The following is a 27,168-nucleotide window of genomic DNA, read 5'->3' on the forward strand; positions in this document are numbered from 1 at the left end:
GCCATCACAAATGAGATGGACTACTTGTATGGTGCTTTTTGAAGCTTGTTATTGCGTGGACAAACAAATGATGACAGAATAATTTTTGAGTGAACTGTAACCAGCATGCAGGCCAAATCTCCTTTTGTTTCCATCTTATCTTCTTAAAATCCCCATTATCCCAAGCAAGTCTCTGTAGCCCATAGCTCTTTCTTTGCTTTGGGGTTGGGTGGTTTGCTGTGCTAACAGAATGCCATCACGGATTCAAAAGGTCTTGATGAAAAGCATCTCACAACCACTATGGGGCATTTTGATCCCCCCAGTCAAAGCAGAGCTCCCTTGTGGTCCACATCTACAGTATTTCAGAATAGATTCAGCTAAACTGCGCTTTAAATAGCTCAGCATATATGCTAGGGCTATAACTGCTACTGAATTCGGCTTCAGGCAGGTTCAGACAGTGGGCTGAGATGAGTCAGACCGCCAAGCACCCTGGAGCAGGTAACATCCTTCAAACCATATCGCAGAGGTCAGAGGAAAGCCCCAATCAAGACGTATAACATGATTGATCGTGGTGCAGAGCTCTTAGCACTGAACATGACACCCTCCAGTCACTCTGGATGTGAAATACTAGACGCATTCATAACAGGCTTCTTGGCAAGGGCATAGGTTGGTAGGGACATGCTGTTGTTCATTTGTTTGGTTTCACTTCATTTTGATGGTCCCTTTAACACATTCTGTTGATGACTATAAGTAACGTTGCACCTATAGCTCTCATTAGAGTGTTAGTAGAGTATTAGTAGACTGGTTGGGGTATGGTTAGAATAAGTTGACATGTAGTTGCAAAGTTACTTATGGTCAGTAGAATGTCTGTTGGAGGAGCATCACGATAAAGAGTTAGCAGATATTAAGCAGACAGTCTACTAATACTCTAATGACAGTTAGCTAATGAATATTTATCTGTCTGTCTGTCCGTATATCCATCTGTCGTTCTATCTATTGTTATATTTCTGTGTATCTATCTGTCCATCTGCCTGCCTGTTGTTTAGTCTGTCTATATTTGTCTACTTTTGTACAAATTAATAATAATGAGAAAAAATACAATTAAATTGATGTTTCTCTGCATTGTTTTCAGTGTTTTAGACAATGTAAAGGACAACGTTAAATCGTTGAAGCGATTCTCAAGATCTATACTTTCATTATACGCATGAAAACATAACATTCAATGCTTCTATTTTAATCACTCAAAACTGTGATGGCTTGAAAAAAATAGGCATAGATTAATCACTTGTCTCACAACTTTTCTTTTTATATATATTTTTTTTTATAAATCTACACCTTTGCCTTAAAACTTTTCAACAAAACCATAATTTCATAAAATATGCTAATGTTCTAAAGCTCATTCTATATTAAAAATAGATACACTGAGAACTGGTATTAGCAAAAACGCAGTGACATTTGAGGAGCAGTGCGTAAATGATCTTACATTATGAATCTGCTTGAAAATGAGAAAAAATTATTTATCCGAGATCTCAGTCTCAGTTCTGCTCTCGTCACTTCTGTCACACCGGTGCAGGAACACTGGCAGTACAAATTGAAAACCGCAGGCTGTGGGTGTGTTAAAGATATACCCAGAATCTGAAAGCAGGGAAAACTGATCTGAAAGAGCTGTTACTCTGATTCAGGTGGATTAAATACCAGAAAAGTGGCTCAACAGTTTGTGAGTGTTTGATGTGTGAGATATAGTGTCTGCATGCACCTTTACTTCATATAAAGTTAATTTATGGATCTTTAATTTATACTCACTGTCACTGATTCCCGCTTTGTATTACAACCTAATTGCTTATATGTGAATCAAGCGAGAACACGAAAGCATCGGCTTTATAACTAACTCTCAGAGGTGGAAAGTAACGAATTACATTTACTCGCGTTACGTAATTGAGTAGTTTTTTTGTGGAAAACCATTGTCAAATACACTTTGAAACGGGTCTTCACTACACCCTGTCAAAATAAAAGTTCGGTTTTACTAGGGAGAAATTCTGGGCATACAATAGAACGAACTTCTCAAAATAATAATAACAACAATAATACATTTTATTTAAACATTATTTAAAGGAATATAACATTTTTGTCCATGGTTTAATTTAGTAAATCTGTTTTTGCAGCGCTTCCCCAAAAAATAAAAGGACACAAAGTTTAAATTTACATTTGATTACCACCGTTTTTGATAATATATTTGGATTAAATCATAAAAAGAAACATTAATTTTCTGAATAAAATACATTTCATAGGACTATATTATTCTTAAACATTTTAATAAATTATTAATGTTAAAAATAAGTTGTCAATCTAATTCATTATCAATTATTGAATTTAATTGATTAGACATGTTTTATTGAAATTTTAATAAACAAAACAAACAAATGGTTTCAAGTTTGTTATAGTAAAAGCATTTGTTCAACCAAAAAAACCCTGTTTTCATTAATTTAACTGTCATTTTAACTAATGATAATAATAATTTAATAATACCGTTTATTTATTTAAAGGTGCTATATGTAACTTTTCTTCTAAAATGAATCCTTTTTTTATTGCCTGTGTGTGAAGGGGTTGTAATCACACATTACAATGATCCACTTGACGGGTTTAGCTATTACCTCTGAAGGCCGGTATTCCTATTTCTATGTGAAGTCTCCGGGTCGGATTTACTGCGAAATCCATCGGATGTGACGTGCATGCGCGCTCCCGAGCCTCTATCCTTTTTATATACAGTCTATGCGACGGCACTGCAGCTGACCACATGGAGTCTGATAACACCAACAAACGACCTGCCTCCAGCACAACACACACTCCAACACAAACTCCACAAAAATATCAAAACAAAACAAAACAAAAATGTATCTGCTGAAACTCGTCAGGCCAAACGTGAATCGGATCGACTTGACGAAAACACGGATCAACATCGGCAGAGCGTTTGAATTATGGAGATACCTCCGCTATTTTTATTGTGATAAATTACAAGTTTTCAGATATGCTGAAATAATGTTAAACTATAATGAAATAGCAAGGTAAACTACAACATACATGAGACATGAAATGAATACAAAAGACCTGTTCCAGGTATCCAATATCCTGTTCCAGGATAACAAAAAGTAGGTGCTTTAGGATGTAACTTTTATTTTATGTACTAGATCTACTGTCTAACGTCACTCATCCCACTACTATCATATTGTTTATAATACACATTTCCAGACACGTTCAGTACAGTAATGTTACTTCCTACGATCTTACTGTTACACTGAAATTGTTCAGTCTAGTTCACTAACCGTTTTCTTTATCATATTATACATTCATCTATGTTGACATTGCTGATTGTGAAAGATACACGAATGGTTAGTGAAATGCCTTATATGCTAGATAACACCACAAATGTAACGTTATCATGGTACGAGCATGGAGCATTAGTTCAACGTCAAGCTGATAAAAGTAGCCTATTATTATAAAGTTGCAGTGGGAGTTTACATGAGTTTCCAGCATGTTGTGTGACGCTTTCTCCGGTGTGTTGAAAGTATCAGTGTGGTCGGTACCATGAGTGATCGCTCTTGTGTTCGAGCACGCGCAAGAGCACGAGCGCTCTTGTAAAAATTGGTTGCAATCTGAAACATCACCGATAGAGGCGGTAAAAAATACATATAGCACCTTTAATAATTGATTAATACTGTAAACCGTGATATTTTCTGAGACGTTATCATACTGTGAAAATCTCATACCATTAATACAACCCTACATGGGGGATTCCCCCACCCGCTGTTAAAAAAGTAACTCAGTAACTTTTACTCTGAGTAAATTTTAAATGAGCTACTTTTTACTTTTACTTGAGTAGATTTTTAGGCCAGTACTTTTACTTGTACTTAAGTAAAATTTCATTGAAGTAGTAGTACTTTTACTTGAGTAGAATATTTTATTACTCTTTCCACCTCTGCTAACTCTTAATGCATCTAGGACTCGATCTGAGTTGAGCAAGTAGGTCTTTCTCACTCTCTTACTATCATTTCTCATTTTCAAGCACCTTTTCAAGCACTTATAGCTGGAATGACGCGGCGCTGTAATCGATTACGTTGATTACGTAAATTAGTCGATTTGCATGGAATGCGTCGATTCGTTGCACTGTTTATGGTCATCCCCAATGATGGTGGCTAAAGTATGTGTTTTTTTTAAACAGAGACCAAATAAAATGGTGCATTGGACAGTCTGTAAAACCACTGCAGCACAACTTCTATGCAGAAGCATCTGAAAAGAAAACATCCCAGGGCTCTCCTACCTCAAAACGATGAGGCGGCAGCTTAAGTATTTGGATAATTTCAGTGAAGTTTAACACAGCACTAGAATGCGGTTGTCAGTCCCATATTTTGTGCTTAATACGGCTGCGTTGAGCATTCAGTTTTGTATACGAACTGCAGTGGGTCCGAGACTGTGAGACACACGGCTCAAACATACTCTCTGGAACCGGTTGCAAAACATTTAACGCAGTTGTTGGTTATTTAAAATATCTAATGGATGAACTCATGCCTCATTTGGACTCATTTATTTAATAACGCACCGTCAATCGTTTGCAGTTTTATGAACACCGCCATTTTTGTTACAGTTGCTACAGTTACCGCTATGGTTCGTTAGAATGTGGTTGTGACTTCAGTGTTTGATCATACAGCTGAATGAACATATTCAAGCAGCTACAATTAATCTCCTGAAGGAACAAAACATTTCAGGATTCACACTTGCAAGCAATTGCTGCTGAAAAATCCCAAGAAGTGACTGTGAACACAGCCATAGTAAACACCTACACTACATAAAATGTATATTTTTTCATAAATAGTACCTTTAGGTAAACGTTCAGATTAGCTAGATTAATTAATAGATTAACCAGAAAAAAAAGATAGATTAATCGATTGAAAAAATAATTGTAAGTTCCAGCCCTATCTGCTTTTGCTCCTCCACTTAATCAACACAGCATAAACCAGGAGCTGATATATCAATAGATTATGTATTTAAGCTTGTTTAGTGCTGTGGACTCTTTTACTTTTAACTTTTTTATCACTAATTATGTCTGTTTAAATAGCATTGCATCTCATTATTTGCATTGATTTACTCTAGCCAACTTATTTTGGTGCTATTATTTTTAGAAGGACAAGTAAATAGCCTTGAAAGACCGCCGTGTTCTTTCAGATAGCGTTTGAAGTTGATTATTTGTCTCTAAAATCCAAGAAAATTATGTAGTAACCTTTCAGACAAAATTGATTTTTGCCAATTTATCTGTTTATGCTATTCTAAATGAATAATTTTCAAGAGACTGCACTTTTTTATTTTTTTAAATAAATGTTTTGTTGGCCTCAGTCAACTTTCTAAGAGCTGCAAGGAAAGGTTCCGCTTATATTTTCACTTGAGCTTGGTTCGGCACAGCACGATTACAAACCGTTCTCGGCACCGAAAGCCAAACGTGCTGAACCGTGCTGGTAGAATGTATGTACTGATGTCGCCACTCAGGATTGGTCGCTTGTCTGTTGCCTTGCTACCAATATCTCTGTAGCTGGCCAAGCGCATTATTTGAGCGAAGTTAACCGCAAGTACATAAAAAAAAAAAATACAATTAAAAGAAATATCTGATCATCCTCCATAACTCGGTCACTATTTACATCTCATATCGTCTGTAAACGCTTGCATTGCCAAGGCATCAACTGACACATTTGTATTACATTTCAAAGAGTTCTATTATCAGCCCCACAGTACAAAATGAAACCATATCCGTACCGGCTGGACCGGATCAGCACGGAATGGAACGGTTAAACAAAAAGAACGGTAATGCCTGAAGGTGGAGATTTTTATAGTGGGACTGTCAGTTTCTTAGCAACTGATTCTCTCTTGAGCTGTGTTTACAGCATTTTTGTGTACGTCCAGCCTCCATAAAGTGAGTCTATTAAAATGTCTTAATGTTGAGATCTTTTTGTGTTTATTAACAACACTAAGTTGGCCCACAGACCTGCGAAAGTTGGTTTTGCAAGCAAGTTCTCAGTCTAATTGATGTTTTGGATTTAGCTGAGCAGTCCCAGAGTTTACGAGTGTCCCTTTTTTAAGCATGCCGCTGAGTAATGTGTCCTTTTGCTTTATTCACTAGTGTAGAACGGATAGCATCTTTCATCAGTCCGCCTGTTCTGAGAAGTGATTTCATTTGCTCTCTTACTTGCACACACACAAACTGTTGTCTATCTGATGATGACTTTTGCCTGAGAGTTTTAATAGTTGACAGTTTTGAAAATTACAATTGTATTAGTACTATTGAATATTATTTTTATTAAAATAATTAGTAATTATACACATATTTATCTTGAACTAAAAATAATCAATCATTTCTAAAGCATTTACACATTTTAGTTAATCATTCATTTCAGCATATTGGGTGAGATGAAGATGCACCCTGGGGCCAGATGATCTCTCAAACTTCATTTTTTTTTTCTTTTGACCTTAGATGGCACAAAATCATTGCATTTAGTAAGTGACTGCTCTTCTCAAATTTGTCATTTCACCCGATTGTCAATATTTGTTATATTTAGTCAGATTTTAGGTAATAGTCTCTGAAAAGCAGTGATCTGTGACACTCTATTGTGTTGAATATCCAAAGTTTTGGGTCTATTTTTTTAATAAGGCATTTTGTGGACACATTCATGGTTTTAGATTTGTGGAGTTAAAAATATTGTTATATAATATAAGGTAAGATGAGGCCGTAAGTTGGCCTAGACGGATCCGAGTGACAAGTTGTTGCAAGTGTTATTATTATTATTTTTTTCATTGGTTTGTTATTCAAAATTTCAAAGAGCTAGATACATTTCAGACATTTTATTTACTTATTATAAAAACTATTGGCTAATTGAGTGAAATTATTATAGTTTTGCTAACATATCTTTAATAAAAAATATGGGCAAATAAATATGAGTATACTCATAGGCCATGGCTGCATCCAAAAACTCATACTTCCATAGTATATAGTTGGCGAAAAACTGTATGTGACAAAAGGAGTATGTCTGAATTCACAGTACTCATAAAAGAGTAGGCAAAAGGTACTCGGATGACCTACTAATTCCGGTGAGATTTTGAGGTGTGCATACGATAAATTGAGCGTCAGCGTCAGTTCTGGCAGGCCAGGTAGTCAAGCCGCTGCTTATGCTATTTGCTATCAACACTGTCCCGTCAGCTGATCTGCTCCAGCTGAGCCGCATTAGCTGGTTAACTCCCCTCGCTGTTCAATGGCCAAAGCTCAAACAAGGCGCCCTATTTAAAGCTCATTCACCTTGCTCATACATGCTTGCTGCTCGCTTCTGCTGGCTCGCTGCTCGCTTCTGCTGGCTCGCTGCTCGCTTCTGCTGCCCGCCACCTCCCCAGCTCCTCCTTATGCATAACGTGGCATTTGCTATGTCATGTTGCCTGCTCTGTTCACAGGGGGATATTCTAGCTCTCACAGTCTAAAACTGTGTGAGCGTTCCCTAATGCTGCTGCTGCTGTCCTCTGACTCTCTGCTATTTCATGGTGCTCATGAAAGGTCAGAGGACTCCCTGAACAGAGCCATACCGCCAAATTTCAATTCAGGAACATCAACCTGTTTGCAATCTATTCAAATAATTCTTAATTATTTTGTCTGTGTGTTCTTGACTTTATGGACCTGACAGAAATGCTTTACTGTCCCATGAGGCCACAGGAGAGGATTTATGAATGATAGTGAAGCGACTCAACTGACGCTGGTGGTCACATGATAATAACAATATGGCGAATGTAGTATGTCCGGATTAAATTAATCTACACACACACTATATCACTCTTATTCAAAATAAGTACCTCCTCAAGAGAGTATGCGATTTTGGACGCAGCCCCCGTGTATGTCACGGTTACATTAGTTTCTTTGTGTTTTAGTTTGGCTTTCTAGGGACACTGATTATGTTATCCACCTGTTTCGAGTTCCGTTGATTAGCCTCCTTGTGTTTTTAAGCCCTTATTTCCGTTGGTTCTGTTTTCAGTATTGTTTGTGTTATACATGGTTGTGTATCTTTACTCCTTGTTATTCTCCTTCATGTTTCCTAGTTGGATTTTGATTGAAGACTTTGTTTGTTGCACACCATTCGTCGTGCGCTCATTGCAACCACCCACACTTTTTTGTCAGCTGTTATTGCATTGTTTTGTTTGGATGCTTTTTTAAATTATTAAACCTGTTTTTAATTCACCACAGTAAGATTTTAAAAGCATATGTTTTGTATTTTTGCCATGTATTCGTAATGTTCTGGATGCGCTCTTGTGGTCTTCTGGTCAACTTTGTAAAAATGCAGTGGTTAATGCTGAAATGTGAAGTCTCTCTCTTATGTTAGAACATTGGGGTAATAATGGAGTTTGTGTCATTGTGTCCTGGTTTTGAACAAGAGGACGATGACCCTTTTTTAATTGGCTCCCTGTTCAAGACATGGAGAACCCATCTCTAAGTGAGATAGAGAGGAAGAGAGAAACACAGAAGCTTTGTTTTACATTCAGGGTACGTCTCTGGGCAGTTCATGTCACATACAGTTAAATGAGCAACTGTGTCCAGGACTGCAGATTCTGCAACGCTGTCACGTGGACCCAATCAACAGTGTGTCAACCAAACCCTCTCTCATTTATTAGGACATAAGAATTCCAAGTCTTCCTATGAAGTGTGCTCCCCATGGCCTTCATGAGTAATACTCACACCCCAGCCCCTGGATCGCTGTACAACAGGCCAGTGGATTGAGACACAAACAGAATCATGAAAAGAAACTACAGACGAAATGATTTACCATCTCCTAGCAACTGTCTAGAAGCCTTTGTGGATCAAATGATGAGGTTTCCTAACTCCCAACCCTATGCAGAACCAATTAAACATATCTTTTGAAAGGTTGTGGTCGATGACCTTTAATGCAAAGATCAAGCATCCTGCAGTCCATTCATCACAACGTCATCTTGTGAAGATGCATTTATAAAACACTGAACTAATGTTTGGTTATAGTGAAATGCTGAAGCAATATAGGTCTAGTACAGTCTTTGTTGTTGTGATTTTAAGTCCTCTGCTATTTAAATTAATGATCTTATTCCTCAGTAATATTTTGCTGAATATATCGTGATAGAGCTTCACATTAATTTAGCTTAGCAAGATATTGCTTATATCAGACTGCAGTTCTTGTAGATGGGTTGTATTCAAGATCTTGCTGATTACATCATGATATGGCTGTACACTGTAAAAAATAAATCTGTAAAATAACAGAAAAAGTACTGGCAGCTTATTACCCAGTGTAATGATCTGTAACGTAATGCGGTGAAGACAGATAGAAGGCTGGATCCAAACGTAGTGTACACGCTTTATTTAAACAAACTATAAACTTAAACAGAGACTCAGAACTTGGACCAGGAATCTTTACACAGGAACGACCAACACTCACGTTAATCCTGGAACAGAACATACATTCAACAACTCACAAAGACAGGGCAGAAACACAGGGCTTAAAAAATAAGGGACAAACGAGCAAAACAAGGGGGCGAGGGAAATCAGAAACACCTGGGATAACTAATAGACAAGACAGGGAACCATAGAACATGACAAGACACAAACCCACATCGTGACACCCAGACATTATCCAGTAATTTTATGGACATTTCCATTAAACACAACGCAATGAAGTTCAAAGTTTAAAATACAGTTAAAACACCTGTAAAAAAAAAAAAAAAAAAAAAAAACGGACATTTTTGTAAATTCAATAGAGTACATTGTGCCCTGTTTTTATGGATTTTTTTAGAGTGTAGATTTGTTACACAATATCATGCTGTTTTAATCAAGATGAAGTTCTAAATCCAAGCAGAAGCCTTGTATTGTTATTTATAATTTTTCAACCCAATAATTGTATTACAAATGAAGGAACAGGGGAACATCGAACTGTTTATTGTTAGAGCTCCATTGATTCCTTACACACCTCCTTCCTCCGTGTCTCACCCAGTGAGTCGGCAGCTTGTATATGCCTTTAGATATATAATTACAGTCTTTAAGCAAATCCAATTTGTTTTTCAAAAGACTTCTCTCAGCTCTTTCTTTCTACACAACTTTTATTTATATATTTCTGAGACCGTATCCTCAAGAGACTGAATTTTCTCTTCAGTTTGTAACTACAACTGTGATAATTGAATTACAATGGTATTCTGAAACTAATCTCTGCAAGAGTTTGGAGAAATTGAGCTATTGTGTCTGCAATAGTGGTGTGTTTGCTGGTTGGGAATATTGATTGGTCAGTCGTTAGTCACACCAAACATTAAGAAAGGAGCATAATATGTTATTTACTGATTGATTTTGATTGGTTTGTATATGGTGATTAAGTGATGCATTATTGTGGCTTCCTTAGGAATACTGGTATTCATTTGTAAAGTGTGTTCTCTTACGAGAGGTTCTCTCGTACTGCGTAATATCTTACGCTAGGGGAAAACCTCTTTTCCACGAGATATTGAAGCCAAAAATTATCCTTAATTTTGAATTAATGTAAAACGCGTTGCGGCAGCATGCAGACATAGGCAAGATGGCTCGTGTGCCTATTGGCTGTCCTGCGGCAACTGCAGCAGCCTATCAAGAGAGGCCCTTGGTGACGTCAGATCCAATGGGGGCGCTTCGCGCCCACTACGTCATGTCCTGCCGAGACGGGCGTGGCCTGGGCCTATAAATACAGCTCGATGGGTTGATATAATCAGATTTTTCATCTCTTCAGCGAAGCTCACGCATCGCTGGATTCTGAGTGAAGAAGTCGCGCCGTCTGAGAATAAGCCTTCTGCGGGACGAGCTTTTGTACCTGAAGCCGCTGGCCTTCATCTCGCCACGACTCACACTATCTCTCTCTCTTTCCTAAAAGAGCTAGCGTCTTTTTAAAGATGCCCCTTTCCTGTAGCTCGTGCTGAGCCCCACTCAGCGACGGAGACTGCCATGTTATCTGTGTTTCCTGCCTGGGTGAGAATCACGCAGCTCTCGCGCTCGCTGACTGCGGCTGCCATCATTGCAAGCTACTGCCTATGGCGACTCTGAGGACTCGCCTGGTATTCTTCTCAGAGACTGCACCCCCACCCGCTATAGTGCCGCACCGTAAAAAGCGCCACACTCAGCAGGTCCCCGAGCCTTCTCCAGCCCGCGAAAGCTCCCCGGTTCGCCCGGCAGCTTCGCCAGCCTCACTCGGATCGCTCACAGACGGACAGCGGCCGTCATCCGCCGCCGCTTCCTCCATTGATGTCGACGAGGCAGCTGCATCTACAGAGGAGGCCTGCTGCTCTATTCTGGGTTCGGACCGTGAGGATTGGGCGAGCTCTGTGGATCTCCCCCGTCTGCCCGTGAGTCGTCAGGGAAATGGGCCAGCATCGAGTCAGAGCTGATGCGTCTGCTCTCACAGGCCGTGGCAAGCCTCTGCCTCAAGTGGGAGGCACAACAGGCTGGATGGATGTTTCCTGAAAAGGGACCGCGCCCCGCCGTCTTCTAGGCCCGTGCCTTTTCTTCCAGAGCTTCACAAAGAAGTCGCGAAGTCCTGGAACACCCCCTTCTCAGCCAGAGTGCGCACCTCTGTCTCAGCAGCATTCTTCGTGGTGGACGGTGCTAAAGACAGAGGATACCTCTCTCTTGCCCCAGTGGAAGAAGCTGAAGCGGCCCATCTTTGCCCGCCCTCGGCTGGACGGCGAGCTAAGACGGCGCTACCCTCTAAAGCTTGCCGTGTTACTTCCTCCATGCACGGTCGCGCTTATGCCGCCGCTGGACAGGCTATTTCGGCATTGCACTCGATGGCCGTGCTGCAAATCTTCCAGGCCGACCTTCTCCGAAAACTGGATGAGGAAGGACCGGAAGCTATCAGCGTGCCGGATTTGAGAAGCACTACGGACCATGCTCTTCGCGCCACGAAATCCGCTGCACAGGCCATGGGGCGGAATATGGCTTCTCTCATCGTTGCTGAGAGACATCTTTGGTTGACGCTATCGGAGATGCCGGACTCGGAGCGCTCTGTGTTTCTCGACGCACCCATCTCCCCAGCTGGCCTCTTCGGATCATCCGTCAAGAATTTCGCGGATAGATTCGCCGAGGTTCAGAAGACGTCACAGGCTATGAAGCACTTCTTGCCGAAGCGCTCGAGCCTCCTTTGTCCAGTCAGGGCATTAAGAGCTTATGTGTCTCGCTCGTCTATTTTCAGACAGACTGAGCAGCTCTTTGTTTCGTTCAGCGGACGTGCTAAGGGACTAGACGCATCGAAAGAGCCTATCCAGATGGATAGTTGATGCCATCGTACTGGCGTACACTTCTAAAGGCTGTCCTTTGGGTGTCAGAGCGCACTCCACAAGAGGCATGGCCTCGTCGTGGGCTTGGTCTAGCGGGATTACCTTGCAGGATATCTGTATGGCGGCAGGCTGCGCCTCCCCGTCTACATTTATAAGGTTTTATAACCTAGAGGTTTCCGCCTTACAGGCTAAACTACTTTCGTTCTAAAGATCAGTACTGCCTGCTCCATTGCTTTGGCTCAGAATACTGAGACCGCTTGAGCACCGCTCGCTGATCAAAAAAAGAAAAGAAAAAAAAAGAAAAGAAAACTCCATGGGCAATAAGTAAGACCCATACCGTTACCCAGTTCAGGCCGAACATTTTCACCCTGACTGTGTGGAACACTGTTGATGTGATTAGCTCCCTTATTGGGAATGACACTTCTAGCCTCTCTTCTTAGACTCTCTGTGGGCCCTGGGCACCTGCCCTTGGGATTTTGGGGTTGGATCCCAGCACGCACAGCGTTTTACATTGTGTTCCCCTAGCATAAGATATTACGCAGTACGAGAGAACCTCTCGTAAGAGAACGTACTCAGTTACCAACGTAACCTCTGTTCTCTCTAGAAGAGGGAACAAGTACTGCGTATCTTTGCCGTCCCTGCAACATGCTCTGGTTTGCTTCGACGATTAAAAACCAGATTATATCAGCCCATCGAGCTGTATTTATAGGCCCAGGCCACGCCCGCTTTAGCGGGAGGTGACGTAGTGGGCGTTAAGCGACCCCATTGGATCTGACGTCACCAAGGGCCTCTCTTGATAGGCTCCTGCAGTTGCTGCAGGACAGCCAATAGGCACGCGAGCCGTCTTGCCTATGTCTGCATGCTGCCGCAACGCGTTTTACATTAATTCAAAATTAAGGATAATTTTTGGTTTCAATATCTCGTGGAAAAGAGGTTTCCCCTAGCGTAAGATATTACGCAGTACTCGTTCCTTCTTCTAGAGAGAACCAAGGTTACGCTAGTAACCGAGTACGTTTCAGTATATAGAATGTTCATATTTGCTGACATGTGTATTATTAACATATTATCAGCCACTTTTTGAGATGCATAAATTAATTTAAAATATGTTTAGATTGATAAAACAATGAATCTTGCAAATGTTGTTTTGATTGTTTAATCATTGAGATTAATTAAATATGTTCAGTGTATCCAAATACAAAAAATTCTAATTCAGTTCATCTTGATTATTAGCTAAAGTTAATTCATCAGCTCAGTGTGAAGTGACATTTACCATTACCTGGACTTGCGTTCTCCACCGCACTCCGTTAATGTAGCAAGCATGCTTTAGTCCTGCTCTTAAACTGTCAAATTTATTTCTAACTCTTCTACAGAAATAACAGCTGCTGGAAATGATTGTGAAAACTCTTTGTTCACCGAATGCCTACGGAAGCACTGCTAATGCCACTTAATCTAGTGCTACTCAATCAACTGTTGGCTAATATGACCTGTTATCGTGGAGCTGCTCCAGAAGTCCTCACAGTTTCCTTCAACTTTCTCTTACTTGTTTCTTTGTTCAAATTTTAATTTTTATAGCACTAACACATGCTTCATTACACTTTGTCTCTGTTGGCTGAGGAGATATTAATTCATTAATTCACTAATTCATTTTCTAAATGTTACATGGTCTTGAGTCATGAAAGAAAATGTGGTGTTCTTTTATTATAAATTGTATATAATGCTAGTAGTTATATCATAATATTTATACTTATAATAGTAGTAATTATTATTGTTAATATTATTATTATACATATATTATACATATTTTTTAATGATTTTTCATGTTTTCATTGTCCTTTTTGCATCTATTTAAAGGCTAATATACATCAGGATGACCTGCAGGCATTTGGAATGGGACTAATAACAATTTAAATGCAATAAATAAATAAATAAATAATACTAGCTTACTAAGATTATTGCCAGTTATGCTGAAAGGGTTTTCATTAGTGTATTTAGTCCAGCTTCTTTGCTCAAGTGCTCAAATGATTAGAATTTCTTCTTGGTTTTTGTTCTGAGAGCACATGAGGCTGGTGTGGGGCATCTAGTTTGTTTTGAAGGGAGTGCTTTGATGGCAAGTTGTCATAGAAACAGCTTGTAGTATACCACTGTTCACAGAGGGTGAGCTATGATCAAGTATACCAAGTACAAAATAATATGATGTTTGATCATTCATGATGTCTGATTAGCTTTCCTGTGTTGCAATATAACCCTGAAAACTGGACTGTGTGGTTGTCTGAATAAATGATAGACTTGATGTCAGACATGGAAGAAAGGACAGGCAATATCAATTTATAAGTTTGATAATATCTGATGATATGGTTGATAATTATTATTAACAAACAAAAAAATATCATACAACACAGATATGTGACAGGAAATGAAGAAAGTTGTGATTAAATAAGAGAAACAGAAAAGGAAACTGTGAAATGTATATCAGTCATTCTTTTTGCTTAACCATCAGAATTTTAAAAACATCACTTTTTGACAATGATTGTCAACCCAAAAAATGTTCACAGCTCTGTTGAGCAGCAGGAAAAATCATATAATTGTTGATAATTAGGATTGCAAAATAAGCTACTTATGTAAATATCAACTTTTAAGACAGAAGAGAAAATATATTTTCGTTGTTGATGCCAAACACATGCAAACAAACTTCAGTTTTTTGCCACAAATTCATGTCACTTGGTATGTTAGTAAAATTAGACAGATGTCAACAGCAAAGGTTGTGTGACATGCCCTCATCCTTAAAAAATGTGAACAAACTAACACAGGATAAAAGAAAATATAACCCAGAATATTATAAATATGGATTCTCTAATCAGTTGTACTCCTGTTGTTGTTGTTTGTGCATTTAGGAAATCTTCAATTTTCATAGTCAGCCTTTGTCGTGTAGGTAATGGTAATATCAATACATTTCCATTTAAAAAAAAAAAAAAGAAATTTGTGTTTATTTAATTTTATTTTTATGATAATTTTGGTCTGGTCTGGCCACTGCAAAAATCTTATATCTTAAAAACTAGCTTATACAAAAAGTCGGTTTCAGATTTGTTTGTAGGGGAGACAAAGCTGCTGTCAGCACCCTGAAATCTAAAGATGGGCTAAACATTTTCTGCTCCTCTGTTTTGCTTCCTTACGTTGACAGGTTCTTGAAGGCATTCTGTTTCTTCTGCTTTGTTTTGTTTTTTCAAGCAGTGAATAAAAGACGAAAGGGAAAGTGTAGAAGATGCAGACAAGTTAAGCTCGTCACAACATTTTGACTGCCTCAGTGTCATGCTATGAAAATTTAATTACAGCTCGAAGTGAAGACCATAAATGTGCACAGTTAGGTTGAAGTATTCGTGCATTTTTATGACTGGTCTATATAGCTCTAATTAGACCTTGAAGTCTCATTCTCACATTTTGACCCTTTTAGAAGACGGTTCTAGTGTCCTTTCTACGAGTAGATGGTTGAAAGCTCAATGATGGACGATTAAGCCATCAAAAAGCCACTAGACTGAGCACAACGTGACATCCATCCGTGATGTGCAAAAGGGCAACACAACAGGGGTTTTTCTCTTATACTCCTTGAATTTCCAGAGCAAGGAACAGAGACTTTCTTTTCAAAAGTTAAAGAGATCTCTAGAACAGATGTTAATATCACTTTCAGCATAATTTCTCAAAAGCAAATTTACAAAAGTTATTCTGTTTGGAAACCTCTGATCTTAAATCAAAGGTTCAGTCTATATTTGATCTATTTTCATCTCACTCTTCATCTTAAATACTGTTTTTAGCTCTCTGCACATGAGTCTTGGTTTTTAACCACCGTCTTTTGCTTTTTCTCATGCTCTGCCTGTTTCAGATGTGCGGGGGATGCGTGGATTCCTGGACCAGGCGTCTCGGATGGGTTTGGATGTGTCTCTACAGCAGGTTGACCGGAATGTGACAAAGGTCTTTTCTACCCTGTTCAGCACGATGAGGATGGAGGAGCTGAACCGTTACCGGGACACGCTCAGACGGGCCATCCTGCTGCTCAGCCCTCGCACTGCCCAGGTCTTCATACACCAGGTAAGAGCCATTGTGACAGCAGTTCGGAAGTGATACGCATATACATGAATATCAGTCACATGACCTTTTTTACGTCATCCGCTCTTTTTCCAGTTGACTGCCGCCATCTTGAGTACCTGCCGAGTACTGTCTACAATACTGACGGCATTAGCTAGGAAGCAGATTTTCTCTGTTTGTTTCACTTTATACATAACCAACTTTGTTTATGTAAACCCTGTGTTTATTTGACAGTATTCGCGCAATAAGACTAGAAAGATAACTTAGTTCAGTAACCTGTCACTGTTGTTAGACAGGCTTAGTGCGCGTGCGCTTCGGGTGTACGCGCTCAGAAAAGCGCTCGTTAGAACCCCGCATCAACACGTGAATGACTTGTTAGCACATGCAAATAATGAACTTATGTGAACTGCATTGTCCCGTTCCTCTGCGTTAAGATTTGATGTGAATATACGTCGCGTTGTAGCCTATGCTGAGACGGAGGCGCCAGAACTGCAACTGATAGAATGCACGATACTACGACATTTCTTCAAAAGCAGATTGTGGATATATTTTAATCCACGATCATAAATCGTGATATCGCACACCCCTAAGCTAGCGTAAGCTCATTATCATTTACATCCACTCACCACAGACAAAATGAACACTGCACAGAGAGTTTGCACACACAAACCACTGTTATAACATAAAAGCAAGCAGCTACTGCGTGCATGGTTGGGCATGATATGATTGAAGGATTTTGACTGAATGCGCGCAAAGTGCGCTCTCTTAATAATTCCTAAAAAGCTGACATCAGTTAATCGCGATCTCACATCTCTGTTAATATCTATGAAGCTGACTGCACAATGAATCTTTCATAATATATACACTTTGTTTGTTACAATTAGAGGATTTGTCAGTATACAGAGCTCTGAACAAAAAGTCCGTTTTGAGCATACTTACTTAAGAAAATTAGAAATTCTGCAAAAAAAAATAATTCGTGCCATATCATGGTCTAATTTCAATGCTCCAACTCGTTCTATTTTTCTTAGGTACGGTATTTTAAGACTAACTGAATATAATATATATTTCACAATGCATGTACTATGTATCAGGTGGTCTTTGGATTGAATGGCAGTTTGTGTGAGCTTGTTCCCATCCGCTATCCCCGGCACACTCACCTCACTAGAAACAAGCACATTATTATTGGTAAAAAACGGAGATTAAAAAGCACTGGTATGAATGTAGTTTGCCGGGGACCGCGGATTTGGAACGAGCTGAATGAAAATTTGAAAAACTCAAGCTCTTTTTTTTTCTTTTAAACAACATCTCAAGAAACAATTATTAAGCTTGTATTCATCTTCTTGATGTATTTACTACCTCTCACTCTGCATGTATGTCAGTGTTACTCTTATAATCTCAAGGTAAACTGTCAAACAAATTGTACTTGTTAAATGGGATCCCTTACTATGTGTTGTTTGAATGTCATGTATGAAATGTTTATATGTAGGCCACACATTTTTTTCTTCTTTTTTTCTTTCTTGTTTTTCCTTTCTTTTTTTGATTGTAATGGCCCCCTAGTATAAGCTTTAGATAGCTTCTTTGGGGACCAGTTCACATGCATGATTACTTCTTTGTTCTTGGTTCTATCTCAAGTGTACTTGAATATATGTATGTGTATGTGAATAAAAATCCAAGACCCTTAAAAATCCATAGAGGTTTTGAGCAGTGAGGGGAGTCTATCTTAAATGCTTCTGATTGGCCTTTGCGTTGAAGAAATCAACACGTATGTCTGTGATTGGCTACATCGCTCAACGCTGCAAACGTGTTTTAAAGCGAAACTCTGGCCTGTAAATCGTTTCTATTTTGTTTTTGTTCTTGTTGCTTTTCTGCAAAAATGTATTTGTTTTTATATGTTTTATTCATAGATATTTCTAGTTTGCGGGAGTCCCGCGAATCGTTTTATTCTCCCTGCAACGCGCACACACACAGAGAGTGCATTGCCGCTCGCACTCGGCCATCAAATCTAGTCCCGCGCCGCACTCTTTTGCATTGGGAGTGCACGTCTCTAGATCAAGGGCCCGGCCCGAGGATAGTGACGGGAAATATCGGCCCGCAAGTTCGGGCTCGGCCAGAGAATAAGCTCTAGTTCCTTTGCGACTGACGTATCGATCTTGCCGAATCAGGTACTCAAGATGGCGGAAGACAAGTTTTAGAATTGAGTGACGTCAGTGAGGAGACGTTGGTGACATCATCTGATATTCATGCATAGCTGGGAAGATGCAATGATGCTGTTATGCAGCAATGTCTATATATTTGAAATAGTATAATTTGTATTAGGCTATAGAATATACATCATAATCAATTGTATGCACAATACAATATACATATATTAATAATAATGTTATATTATATTAATGTTATATTATAATTAACCAGTAGAAGTCTGCAGACGTCTACAGAATGTCCTGATTTAGATTTAGTTTGATTAGGCTGTATGTGTTTGTGTGGTCTATGGCATAGTGTTGTTTGTTGTCCGCTAATAAGTCATTTTTGAATTAAGCTTTTGCTGGAGAGGCACGTGGACTGTTGTCCCAAATGGGTTGGAAAATAACTAAAGTGGCTCATCCTGTGCATTGCATTCTGTTTAGCTGTAATCTCAGCAAAATGATCTGAACACTTTACGATTGAAGGAGGAGAGAATCGTGTTTAAATTAGTGGGCGCTATTTGGGAATGCAGCGATTGCGATCACATTTAGAAGGTTGTTGGTTTGAATCCTGATGTGTGAGGGATTACGACTGAGTGTCAGGAGGCTGTTTACATCTAAATCCCGCACTCTGCTGTGGTCACTTCCGTAGGGCCCTCAAAAAAGAGACCTAACCAAATGACTCTTCCAGCTATTACAGTCCCAGGTTACACTTTATTTCCATAGTCCATTGTAGATATAACTTTGCAACTACATGTCAACTACAGTAACTCTCCTTAGAGTACTAGTAGAAAAAGTTGATGTACTTGCAAAGATACTTGTAGTCATTAATGTAAATGTGATATGAGGGTTGAAAACTGCTCATTTTATCAGACAGCCACCTTGTGAAAGTGAGAATTGCATACATCCACATACATAAATACATAACTAATTTATATTTATGAAAAAGTGAGCATTCCAGTGTCCCTGAGAACATTTTTAAATATGTTAAATATGTTCTTATTATTATAATTGATGTATTATTATACATAATCTTTGATCAAACCATATTTTTGCTCCATATCTACTGCAGAATCAAAAATGGAGGATATAATCTTTAAAATAAATATTATTTATTCATAATTTGAGCTGCTTGTGAATCATAAAGTGCAGTGCTGATTAATTGTACACCTCTCACAAATCCTTGCTTTCCAGCTCAGCTAATTAGAAATGTGTACTGAGAGTGTGTCTTTTCTGAACATTTGTGTATATCTGTTTGGGTTTGCAATGCATAGCTATACTTTGGGAAAAGAATTGTAACCCGAAGTTCAATAAAACTAATCAAAATCTCGCTTTAGGGACATATCTGTGTGTGTTATTAGATCAAATAGTATTACATTATTTAAAATGAAACATTCTGTTGAGCAAAAAGCAAGTTGTCTTAAAGTGTGCATAAAGTTATGTAGTAGTTCCACTACCGTTCAAAAGTTTGGGGCCATTAAGATTTTTTTTAGAAAGAAATTAAAAAATGTAGTCAGCAAGGATGCATTAAATTGAATAAAATCAAAAAACTGACTTTAAAGACTTTTACATTTGTTACAAAACTTACTTAAAGAATCATGTAACACTGAAGACTGGAGTAATAATGCTGAAAATTCAGCTTTGCCATCACAGGAATAAATTACATTTTAAAACATACTAAAATTTGTCTCAGTATTACAGTTTTTACTGTATTAGATGTATGAATACAGCCTTGGTGTGCATAAGAGATTTCTTTCCAAAACATATCCTACCAACCCCAAACTTATGAACAGTAGTGTATAAGTAGCTTTATATGAAAACAATAGCAATAGCATTGTGGTCATCAAGATTGGAAAGTTTCTTAAATCATCAGCTAAATCAGGGTTTGCTTTAAATCTACTGATATCAACAGGTTTGTGTGAGGGTTAATGTTGTGTTGGTGGAACCAACATGTGTGTGCTGAGATTGAACCTGGGGCCAGTTTGAACAACATGGTTCTTCCACTGGTTAGCAGTGTGACAGTTGAGAGATAGAGTTCTTTAGAGCAGCAAAACATCCTGGGAGTTTTCTGCAATGGTTTAAAAAGTCTAAATTGAACTCTGAGTAGTCGAGGGAATGAGTTTGCCATGCCATCTTTCTCCTGCTCTAGCCCTGTGGGCAGTAATTCACTCTTATCTGAATAACCTTGTCTGTTTGAGGAAGTCTTGTATATGTGTGTATTTCCATGGTGATTTGCTGCTCTGAGACACAGTCAGATAAACAGCTGGGTTCAGAGAGCTGCTATCAGTGTTTTAGGGAGGTTCTCCATGCTCTGATTCTTCCATGGCTCTCTATGCGATTCACACAGCCATTACCACCGCTGTGCATTAGGCTGAGCGTGTCGGCCTGTCAGGACTTGCAGAGAGAGGTGGAAAATAGCCGAGGACACAAGGTACATCCATCCAGTACATATAGTCTGTCATTTAATAGCTATCCACTCGTGCATGTGGACACATGGTACTGAGCCCAAGCACAAACTATCCAAGAATGACCAGATAAAAAATATAGCAAGAGATGCATCTGATCTCCAAAAATCCATTCATTCCCGAGAGCCAGAAGCCCATTAGCCAGATGACTGGCTCAATCGGAAGTCTCCCTGCTGTGGTAGACAGACAGTGTAAGCTGCTAAATGGACGGTGAATCAGCAGCTTATATGTTTTTAACAAACACATTATTGGAGCATTCATTTTGTTTCCAGTAATTAAAAATGTTTTATTTACAACAGTTATTGTTCTTTGAATAAGCTGCCTTGTTTTTTGGGGCGTTAGTAAAGCTTGGTGGAGGTTATCACTGTAATGAGCTGGTAACTAGATGAAAAATGCTGAAAAATATGTAGCTGTTTGAGAGTGAAAACAAATGCTTCCAGTGGCCCCAAGGGGTCACGCACATGATTTCAAAGAGTGCTGGCTGATTTTTAGCTTGTGTTGCTAATAAGCTCGTAGTGATTTTGACACCCTTGCATCATTGCATAATGAGTTTTGCACAGAAAAACACTTGTCACATTTCTTATAACTCATTTTGAGTCAACTGTTGTAGAGTTGTGTTGGGATGTCTGTCTTAATGAAATCATTAGCTTTACTACCAGACATAAAGATAATTGTGGACAGCACAATTAGACACCTAGCATATCATTTTGTTCTCATTATGATATGAGTGCTTTACCCTCCCCTGTCTGCAAAACATGAACATATACACATACACACCTACCCTCCCCTTCATATCCGTCAAAAGCAGCCCTAATGAGACTTCATAGGTAATTACCCTCATCCAGTTGTATTTTAGAGATTGAATTATTAAACCATCAATGGACACTCCCAACGTGCTGATTAAAAAAAGGGAAGTTGGAGTAAGACCTGTTAAACGCTCACAGAATGCCAATGAGTCTCAGGCTCATCAATTGGTTTAGTCTCCAAGTCATTGTTTTTGTCAGGAGTATTAGGGGACTCCTGGGATGGGAGCTTTTGATTTTATTATTTTGTTTATCTAAACATGCAAATTCTTCTGCATCAAGAGGAAAGGAAGTCTCAGCAGAAATAATATTCGCAAACTAAATTTCATACTTTGTTGATGCCATAATGAGGCCGGAAATAAAATCGCTTAAATGAAAGTAATATTCCCCTAAACTCATATTTTCATAATTTCTCTCCCAGTGTGTGTGTGTATGTGTTTTATTAATGAAAACATACACAAACCAACAGTGAAATGAAATTTCAGCTCACAGTTTACTGGACCATGACAAGATTCAGCATGGGTATTCAGGAAACCTAATGATATTTTTCGTTGTTGATTTTTTTCCCCTTCACTACAAGAAGATGACATCTGTGGTGATTTAATTCTGCATTCTGCTGCAACACTATTCAAATACAAGAGTGCATCATTCCAATTTCTTAGACAAGGCTTTGCATAACATAGCATGGCAGTTTGTTTATGTGCAGTGACATTTCCGAATTGTTTAAAATCAAGCAGGTAATATGTTTGAAAGTGTTGTATCATATGAATCTATATTTTGCAGCTCTGCATGGTTTGATATTGCTAGTAGTGATTATAGCTGCCATGACAGTTCAGCCTCCCATACCCTGAAATGTCCTTGTCCTGATGATTGCATCCATCTAAACCCTGACAGATGCCTTGCATATTCAGCTAAACGCTTTGGGATTTCACAGACAACACTGTAAATATTTGGTCTTTACTGTGACCTTTTCAAAGATGCTAGGACTAGGAATGGGAAACATAAGGAATTTAACAATTATAGTTCTGATTCACTTAACGTTTAGGTTAACGATTCCGTTAACAATTCTTTTAGTGCTTGGTGCCAATTAATAAATACATGTACTTAAAAATTTAAATCCATAACAAATGTACTAAACACAAACACTACTTTTTGGTAACATATTTGAGTTGTTTTACTTAAAAGCTGAATGTATTACTACATAATTCTGTTTTCAGTGTGTCTTTAATTACACATTGTTATACGAACAAAACAAAAAAAAGTCAGAATAAGTGATGAATTGCTCCAACCAAACTTTTCACACAGCGAGTGCGTTAGATTACTTTTAGAACTCTTCTGCTGTTAATGCCAGTAGGACAGTTCGTTAGAGATTTATAGTACATGTTTTTTTTTTTCATTTTAAAGATCTTATTTTTAGGTGATTTTTTTATAGAATAAACTTTTTTTGTGTGAAAACAGTCTACTAATAACACTGTCTATGATCATGCTGTGTCTGTTGTTGCAAACGACCAGTGCAGGCATCACATTTGGAATATGTGTTGTTCATTTATTGTCATCTACTAATTTATCAGAGTGGTTTAGTACAGTCAGTTTATCTGTCCACATTGGATGCAGGGTCGTAAGGGTATCGAAAATGGAATTTGACTCTGGTGGAATTAGGCTCTGAATTAGACCTGGTTCTTGGTTGCTAACCATACATTTCGGACACGTTACACACACACACACACACACACACACACACACACACACGCACACACACACACACACACTACCTGCATTCCAGAGCCCCTGACCCCTCACCGCAGAAACAAATTAAGCCTGTCAGTGTGTTATCTATCACTGTCCGTATCCTCATTCATCTTTGAAAAATACTCCTTTACTTTCTCACTGTTTCTCTACATATTTTCTACCTCTACTTGTCTTCTCGTCAAATCTGATGTAGTATATTGTCTATCCCTTTTTTTGTCTGTCTTTTTTTTCTGTTTCTCCTTGCATTTTTTTAATCAATCCTCCACCTTGCCCTTGATTTCTCTCAAGCCACAATAAGAACATCAAAGACAGAGTTCCCCGTCTATTCTCTGTTTCCTGTGGTTAGGTGATAGTTCTAGTGTGTGACTGTGAAACACCTGACCCGAAGGCTGCCTCACACACTCAAGAAGCTTTCAAAATCACTTTGAAAACTCTGCTGCTCTCAGCATCACCGCTAAAGCACTGACAGCACTCTGGTGTGCTTAGCATTACTGTTAACCTTTACGGATAGGGGTCTACTGAATTTCTAGGCCTATTCAAGGTTTTACATGATGTCTGTTCACAGAACGCCTGAATGATTAAGGAAGGAAGTGATTACGGTACAGGTTTCCACTCTGTTGTGTCAGAAGTTCTTGTTAGAAGAATCTAAAGGGAACGTCTTTGATGTGGTGCACGAGTGTGTCAGCAAATTTTAAGGTGCTGAGTCACAGCTAGGTCAAGTTAAATCATGAACATGATAAAAGTCTTTAAGAGGCTCTCAACCTCTCAGGAAGATCTTTCTGAACTCATACAAGATGTCTTAGAATACACCTCTGAAGGCAATCGCATACCCAATTAATCAAACGCCTGAGGACAGGGTTCACACTCTTCATTACAAAACTGTCTCATGTGACTGTTTTCATTCAAACTGTCAATCAACAAGCACTGTAACAACTAACTAACTTACAGCCCGAGTTTTAATTGTTTTACACCTTTCTCTAAGTTGAAAAAATTGTTATGGAAAGTGGCAGGATGTTAGATTAAAATCAGCAAAGGTTACATCTGGCAGCTCATCGACGTGATGGATGATTATTACTTATGTTAGTGCTTAACGTCCGGGGACATTTAAGAGCCCTTCAGAAATAAATTGTTTCCCGAGAATCCATTTCAGTAAATTACAATGAAACTCAGTGGAATCCTGTAAGTTTTCTTTTTATTTAGAGGCATAATCTAAAAGTGTGAGAGCAAATTGTTTTAAATTACTTATTAAAATAATTGTTATTAATCAATTCAGTCATGAATATCATAGTTCATAGGATTACATTTGCAACTAGCCATCAGTGGGTTTATTGATAGCCTGATTTAGCATGATATACCAGCTAGGGATTTAATACTGACTATTTCAGACACGCTAAATCAGGCAGTATTATTACTGATTTACAGGTTGATTGTTTGTTAACTGTAGGGAACTACTACTTCATCTTAAAGTGTTTTTCTTAGTGTTTGTCATTATATAAATGAATTATGTTTTCTCAAAACTCATTGGGTCTCATTTATTTAGTCTCATTTATAAATGTATGTATACAAATACTATTTATTTGTGCATAACACTTTGTGTGCAAAGTTCTTGAAAAACATTGTGTTGGATACAGTAGAAATGAGCCTTAATAAAGAACTGAGTGACTTTGACAAGGGCCTTATTGTTATGGCTAGGCTCATCGATGCATGAGGGCAACGAAGGCTATCCCGTCTGGCCTAAGCCAACAGAAGGTCTACTGTGGCACAAGTCACACAACATTTAATGATGGTTATAGGAGAAATGTATCACAACACACAGTGCATCTCACTCAGTTGTGTATGGGGCCGCATAGCTGCAGACCTGCCTGTGATGACCCCTGTCCACCATTGGAGCAGTGGAAGAAGGTTGCCTGCTCTGATGATTCCCGTTTTCTTTTACATCACATAGATGACCAAGTACGTGTGCGCTAGAGGTGTTATGGTTAAAAATCCGGTTTGGTTTTTATCACGGTTTTAGGGTCACGGTTTCAGTATGGTTGGGTATGTGCTACAGTATATTCAGGGAAAACAGGACTACTGTCAAATTAAAATAAAGAAAATAAGAACAAATAATACAACTAAAAACAACAGCACAACTAAATATAATAAAGCAAAAATACAAACAAAATAAACAGTGCTTTTCAGGTTTTTCAGGTATCTAACAGTAGTTCTCAGGAACAGAAATTGAAAGTAATCAAATGTAAAAACAACTTTGCTTACAATCTTTACTGTATAAATTAAATAAAGATTAACCCTCTGGGGACCAAGGTTTTTTTGGGGCCCTTGGGATGTTTTGACATGCACTGACTTTTGTGCTTTTTTCAGTTATTTATAAACATGTTAAAGGGTCACTCCACCCATTTGCATTAAGCTTTCCATTGTTAGAAACCCAGTCATACTATTGAATGGTCGTGCAAAACTCTCTCATTTTCCCCTGAGACGAGAGAAATCCACTATTTACCTTTTTCACTTCCTCCTACAATGACGCAAAAATCGTCATTTTACGTCATTGTAGGAGGAAGTGTAAGAGGGGGGGATTTCTGTATAGACTACAAGCACTAGTTCAAACCCGCCCATGGGGGGTTGGACCTAATGCGCTAACAGAGCTATTACAGATCAGTGGGTGGGACTTCCCTTGCAGATACTGAAATCAATATCAGCCATCTTGTTTATAAGCTAAGCTAACAAGCGCTGTGGAGATAGGAAGTTACGACAATGACGGAGGAAACTAAACATGATATGGAAGAAGAGGATTTTGAAATTCTGCTGCTCGAATCCGCTGTTCGTGGCTATCTTTACGAGCCGCAATATAGTGAGCAGCTGAGGCTGATGGAGGAACAGGAGGCGGACGAGGAGCCCGGACTGGCTCGAGCTGGGCGGGCTGCTGGTGCCTGTGCTCTCGCTGTACGGACACAGATAGAGTCCGTCTGCTGCAGAGAATTTCAACGATCGCAATTTCTCCTGGACGAAATCTCTGAATCAGACGAGCACACGGACGTTTGTGTTGTGATGTGAACCATCCTAGTTTCGCCTGACTGAACATCCAGGTATAATGCAATAATTCACCATATAGAAAGAAATACAAACGAGGAGTAATTCGCTAATGAGTTTGCCAATGTAACGGGGTTCGTTGTTGTGAGAGATATCTCCTCCGTGTGAGATATGAGACCGCTGCGTCTCACAGGTGTCATTCATTATCACTCGCGCCGTCCTCTGACGTCCCTCGTCCTGCTCGCCACAGCCAACTAACTAGACATTTTGTGTGAAATGAATTTCAAACTCTTTTGACAGCTAGCCTTGTAGACGGAAGAGTGATTTCTCTGATGTTTGCGCTGTTCTGGATTAGTGGGAGTGGCTTGCGGAGCTGTGCAATGTGGTGCATTGTGGGAGTTGTTGTCTTAAATACAAATGTGCCATAAAGTTATTTTCTGTCTTTTCTCGGTCAAGAGGGCACCAAATTCAAAAATTCTTTTACATTTCAACTACATATATGACCCACTTTCAATAAAGATTAATGTTGAAATGGGTGGAGTGACCCTTTAATGGCAA

At 38.9% G+C, this 27,168-nt stretch overlaps 1 protein-coding gene across 2 annotated transcripts in view; it reads left to right on the forward strand.

The window, feature by feature from the left end:
- The window catches only part of grid1a (glutamate receptor, ionotropic, delta 1a), a 367,672-nt gene that overhangs the window by 244,367 nt on the left and 96,137 nt on the right, over positions 1-27,168 (forward strand). For both annotated transcript variants that reach the window (XM_056238894.1, XM_056238895.1), the window contains exon 4: positions 16,181-16,386. In XM_056238894.1, coding sequence (XP_056094869.1) covers positions 16,181-16,386 — 206 coding nt within the window. The remainder of the gene's footprint in view (positions 1-16,180; positions 16,387-27,168) is intronic.

Source organism: Rhinichthys klamathensis, unplaced genomic scaffold (assembly GCF_029890125.1).
Source record: "Rhinichthys klamathensis goyatoka isolate OS25496 unplaced genomic scaffold, OSU_Roscu_1.1 h1tg000547l_1, whole genome shotgun sequence".
Taxonomy (NCBI): Eukaryota; Metazoa; Chordata; class Actinopteri; order Cypriniformes; family Leuciscidae; genus Rhinichthys; species Rhinichthys klamathensis.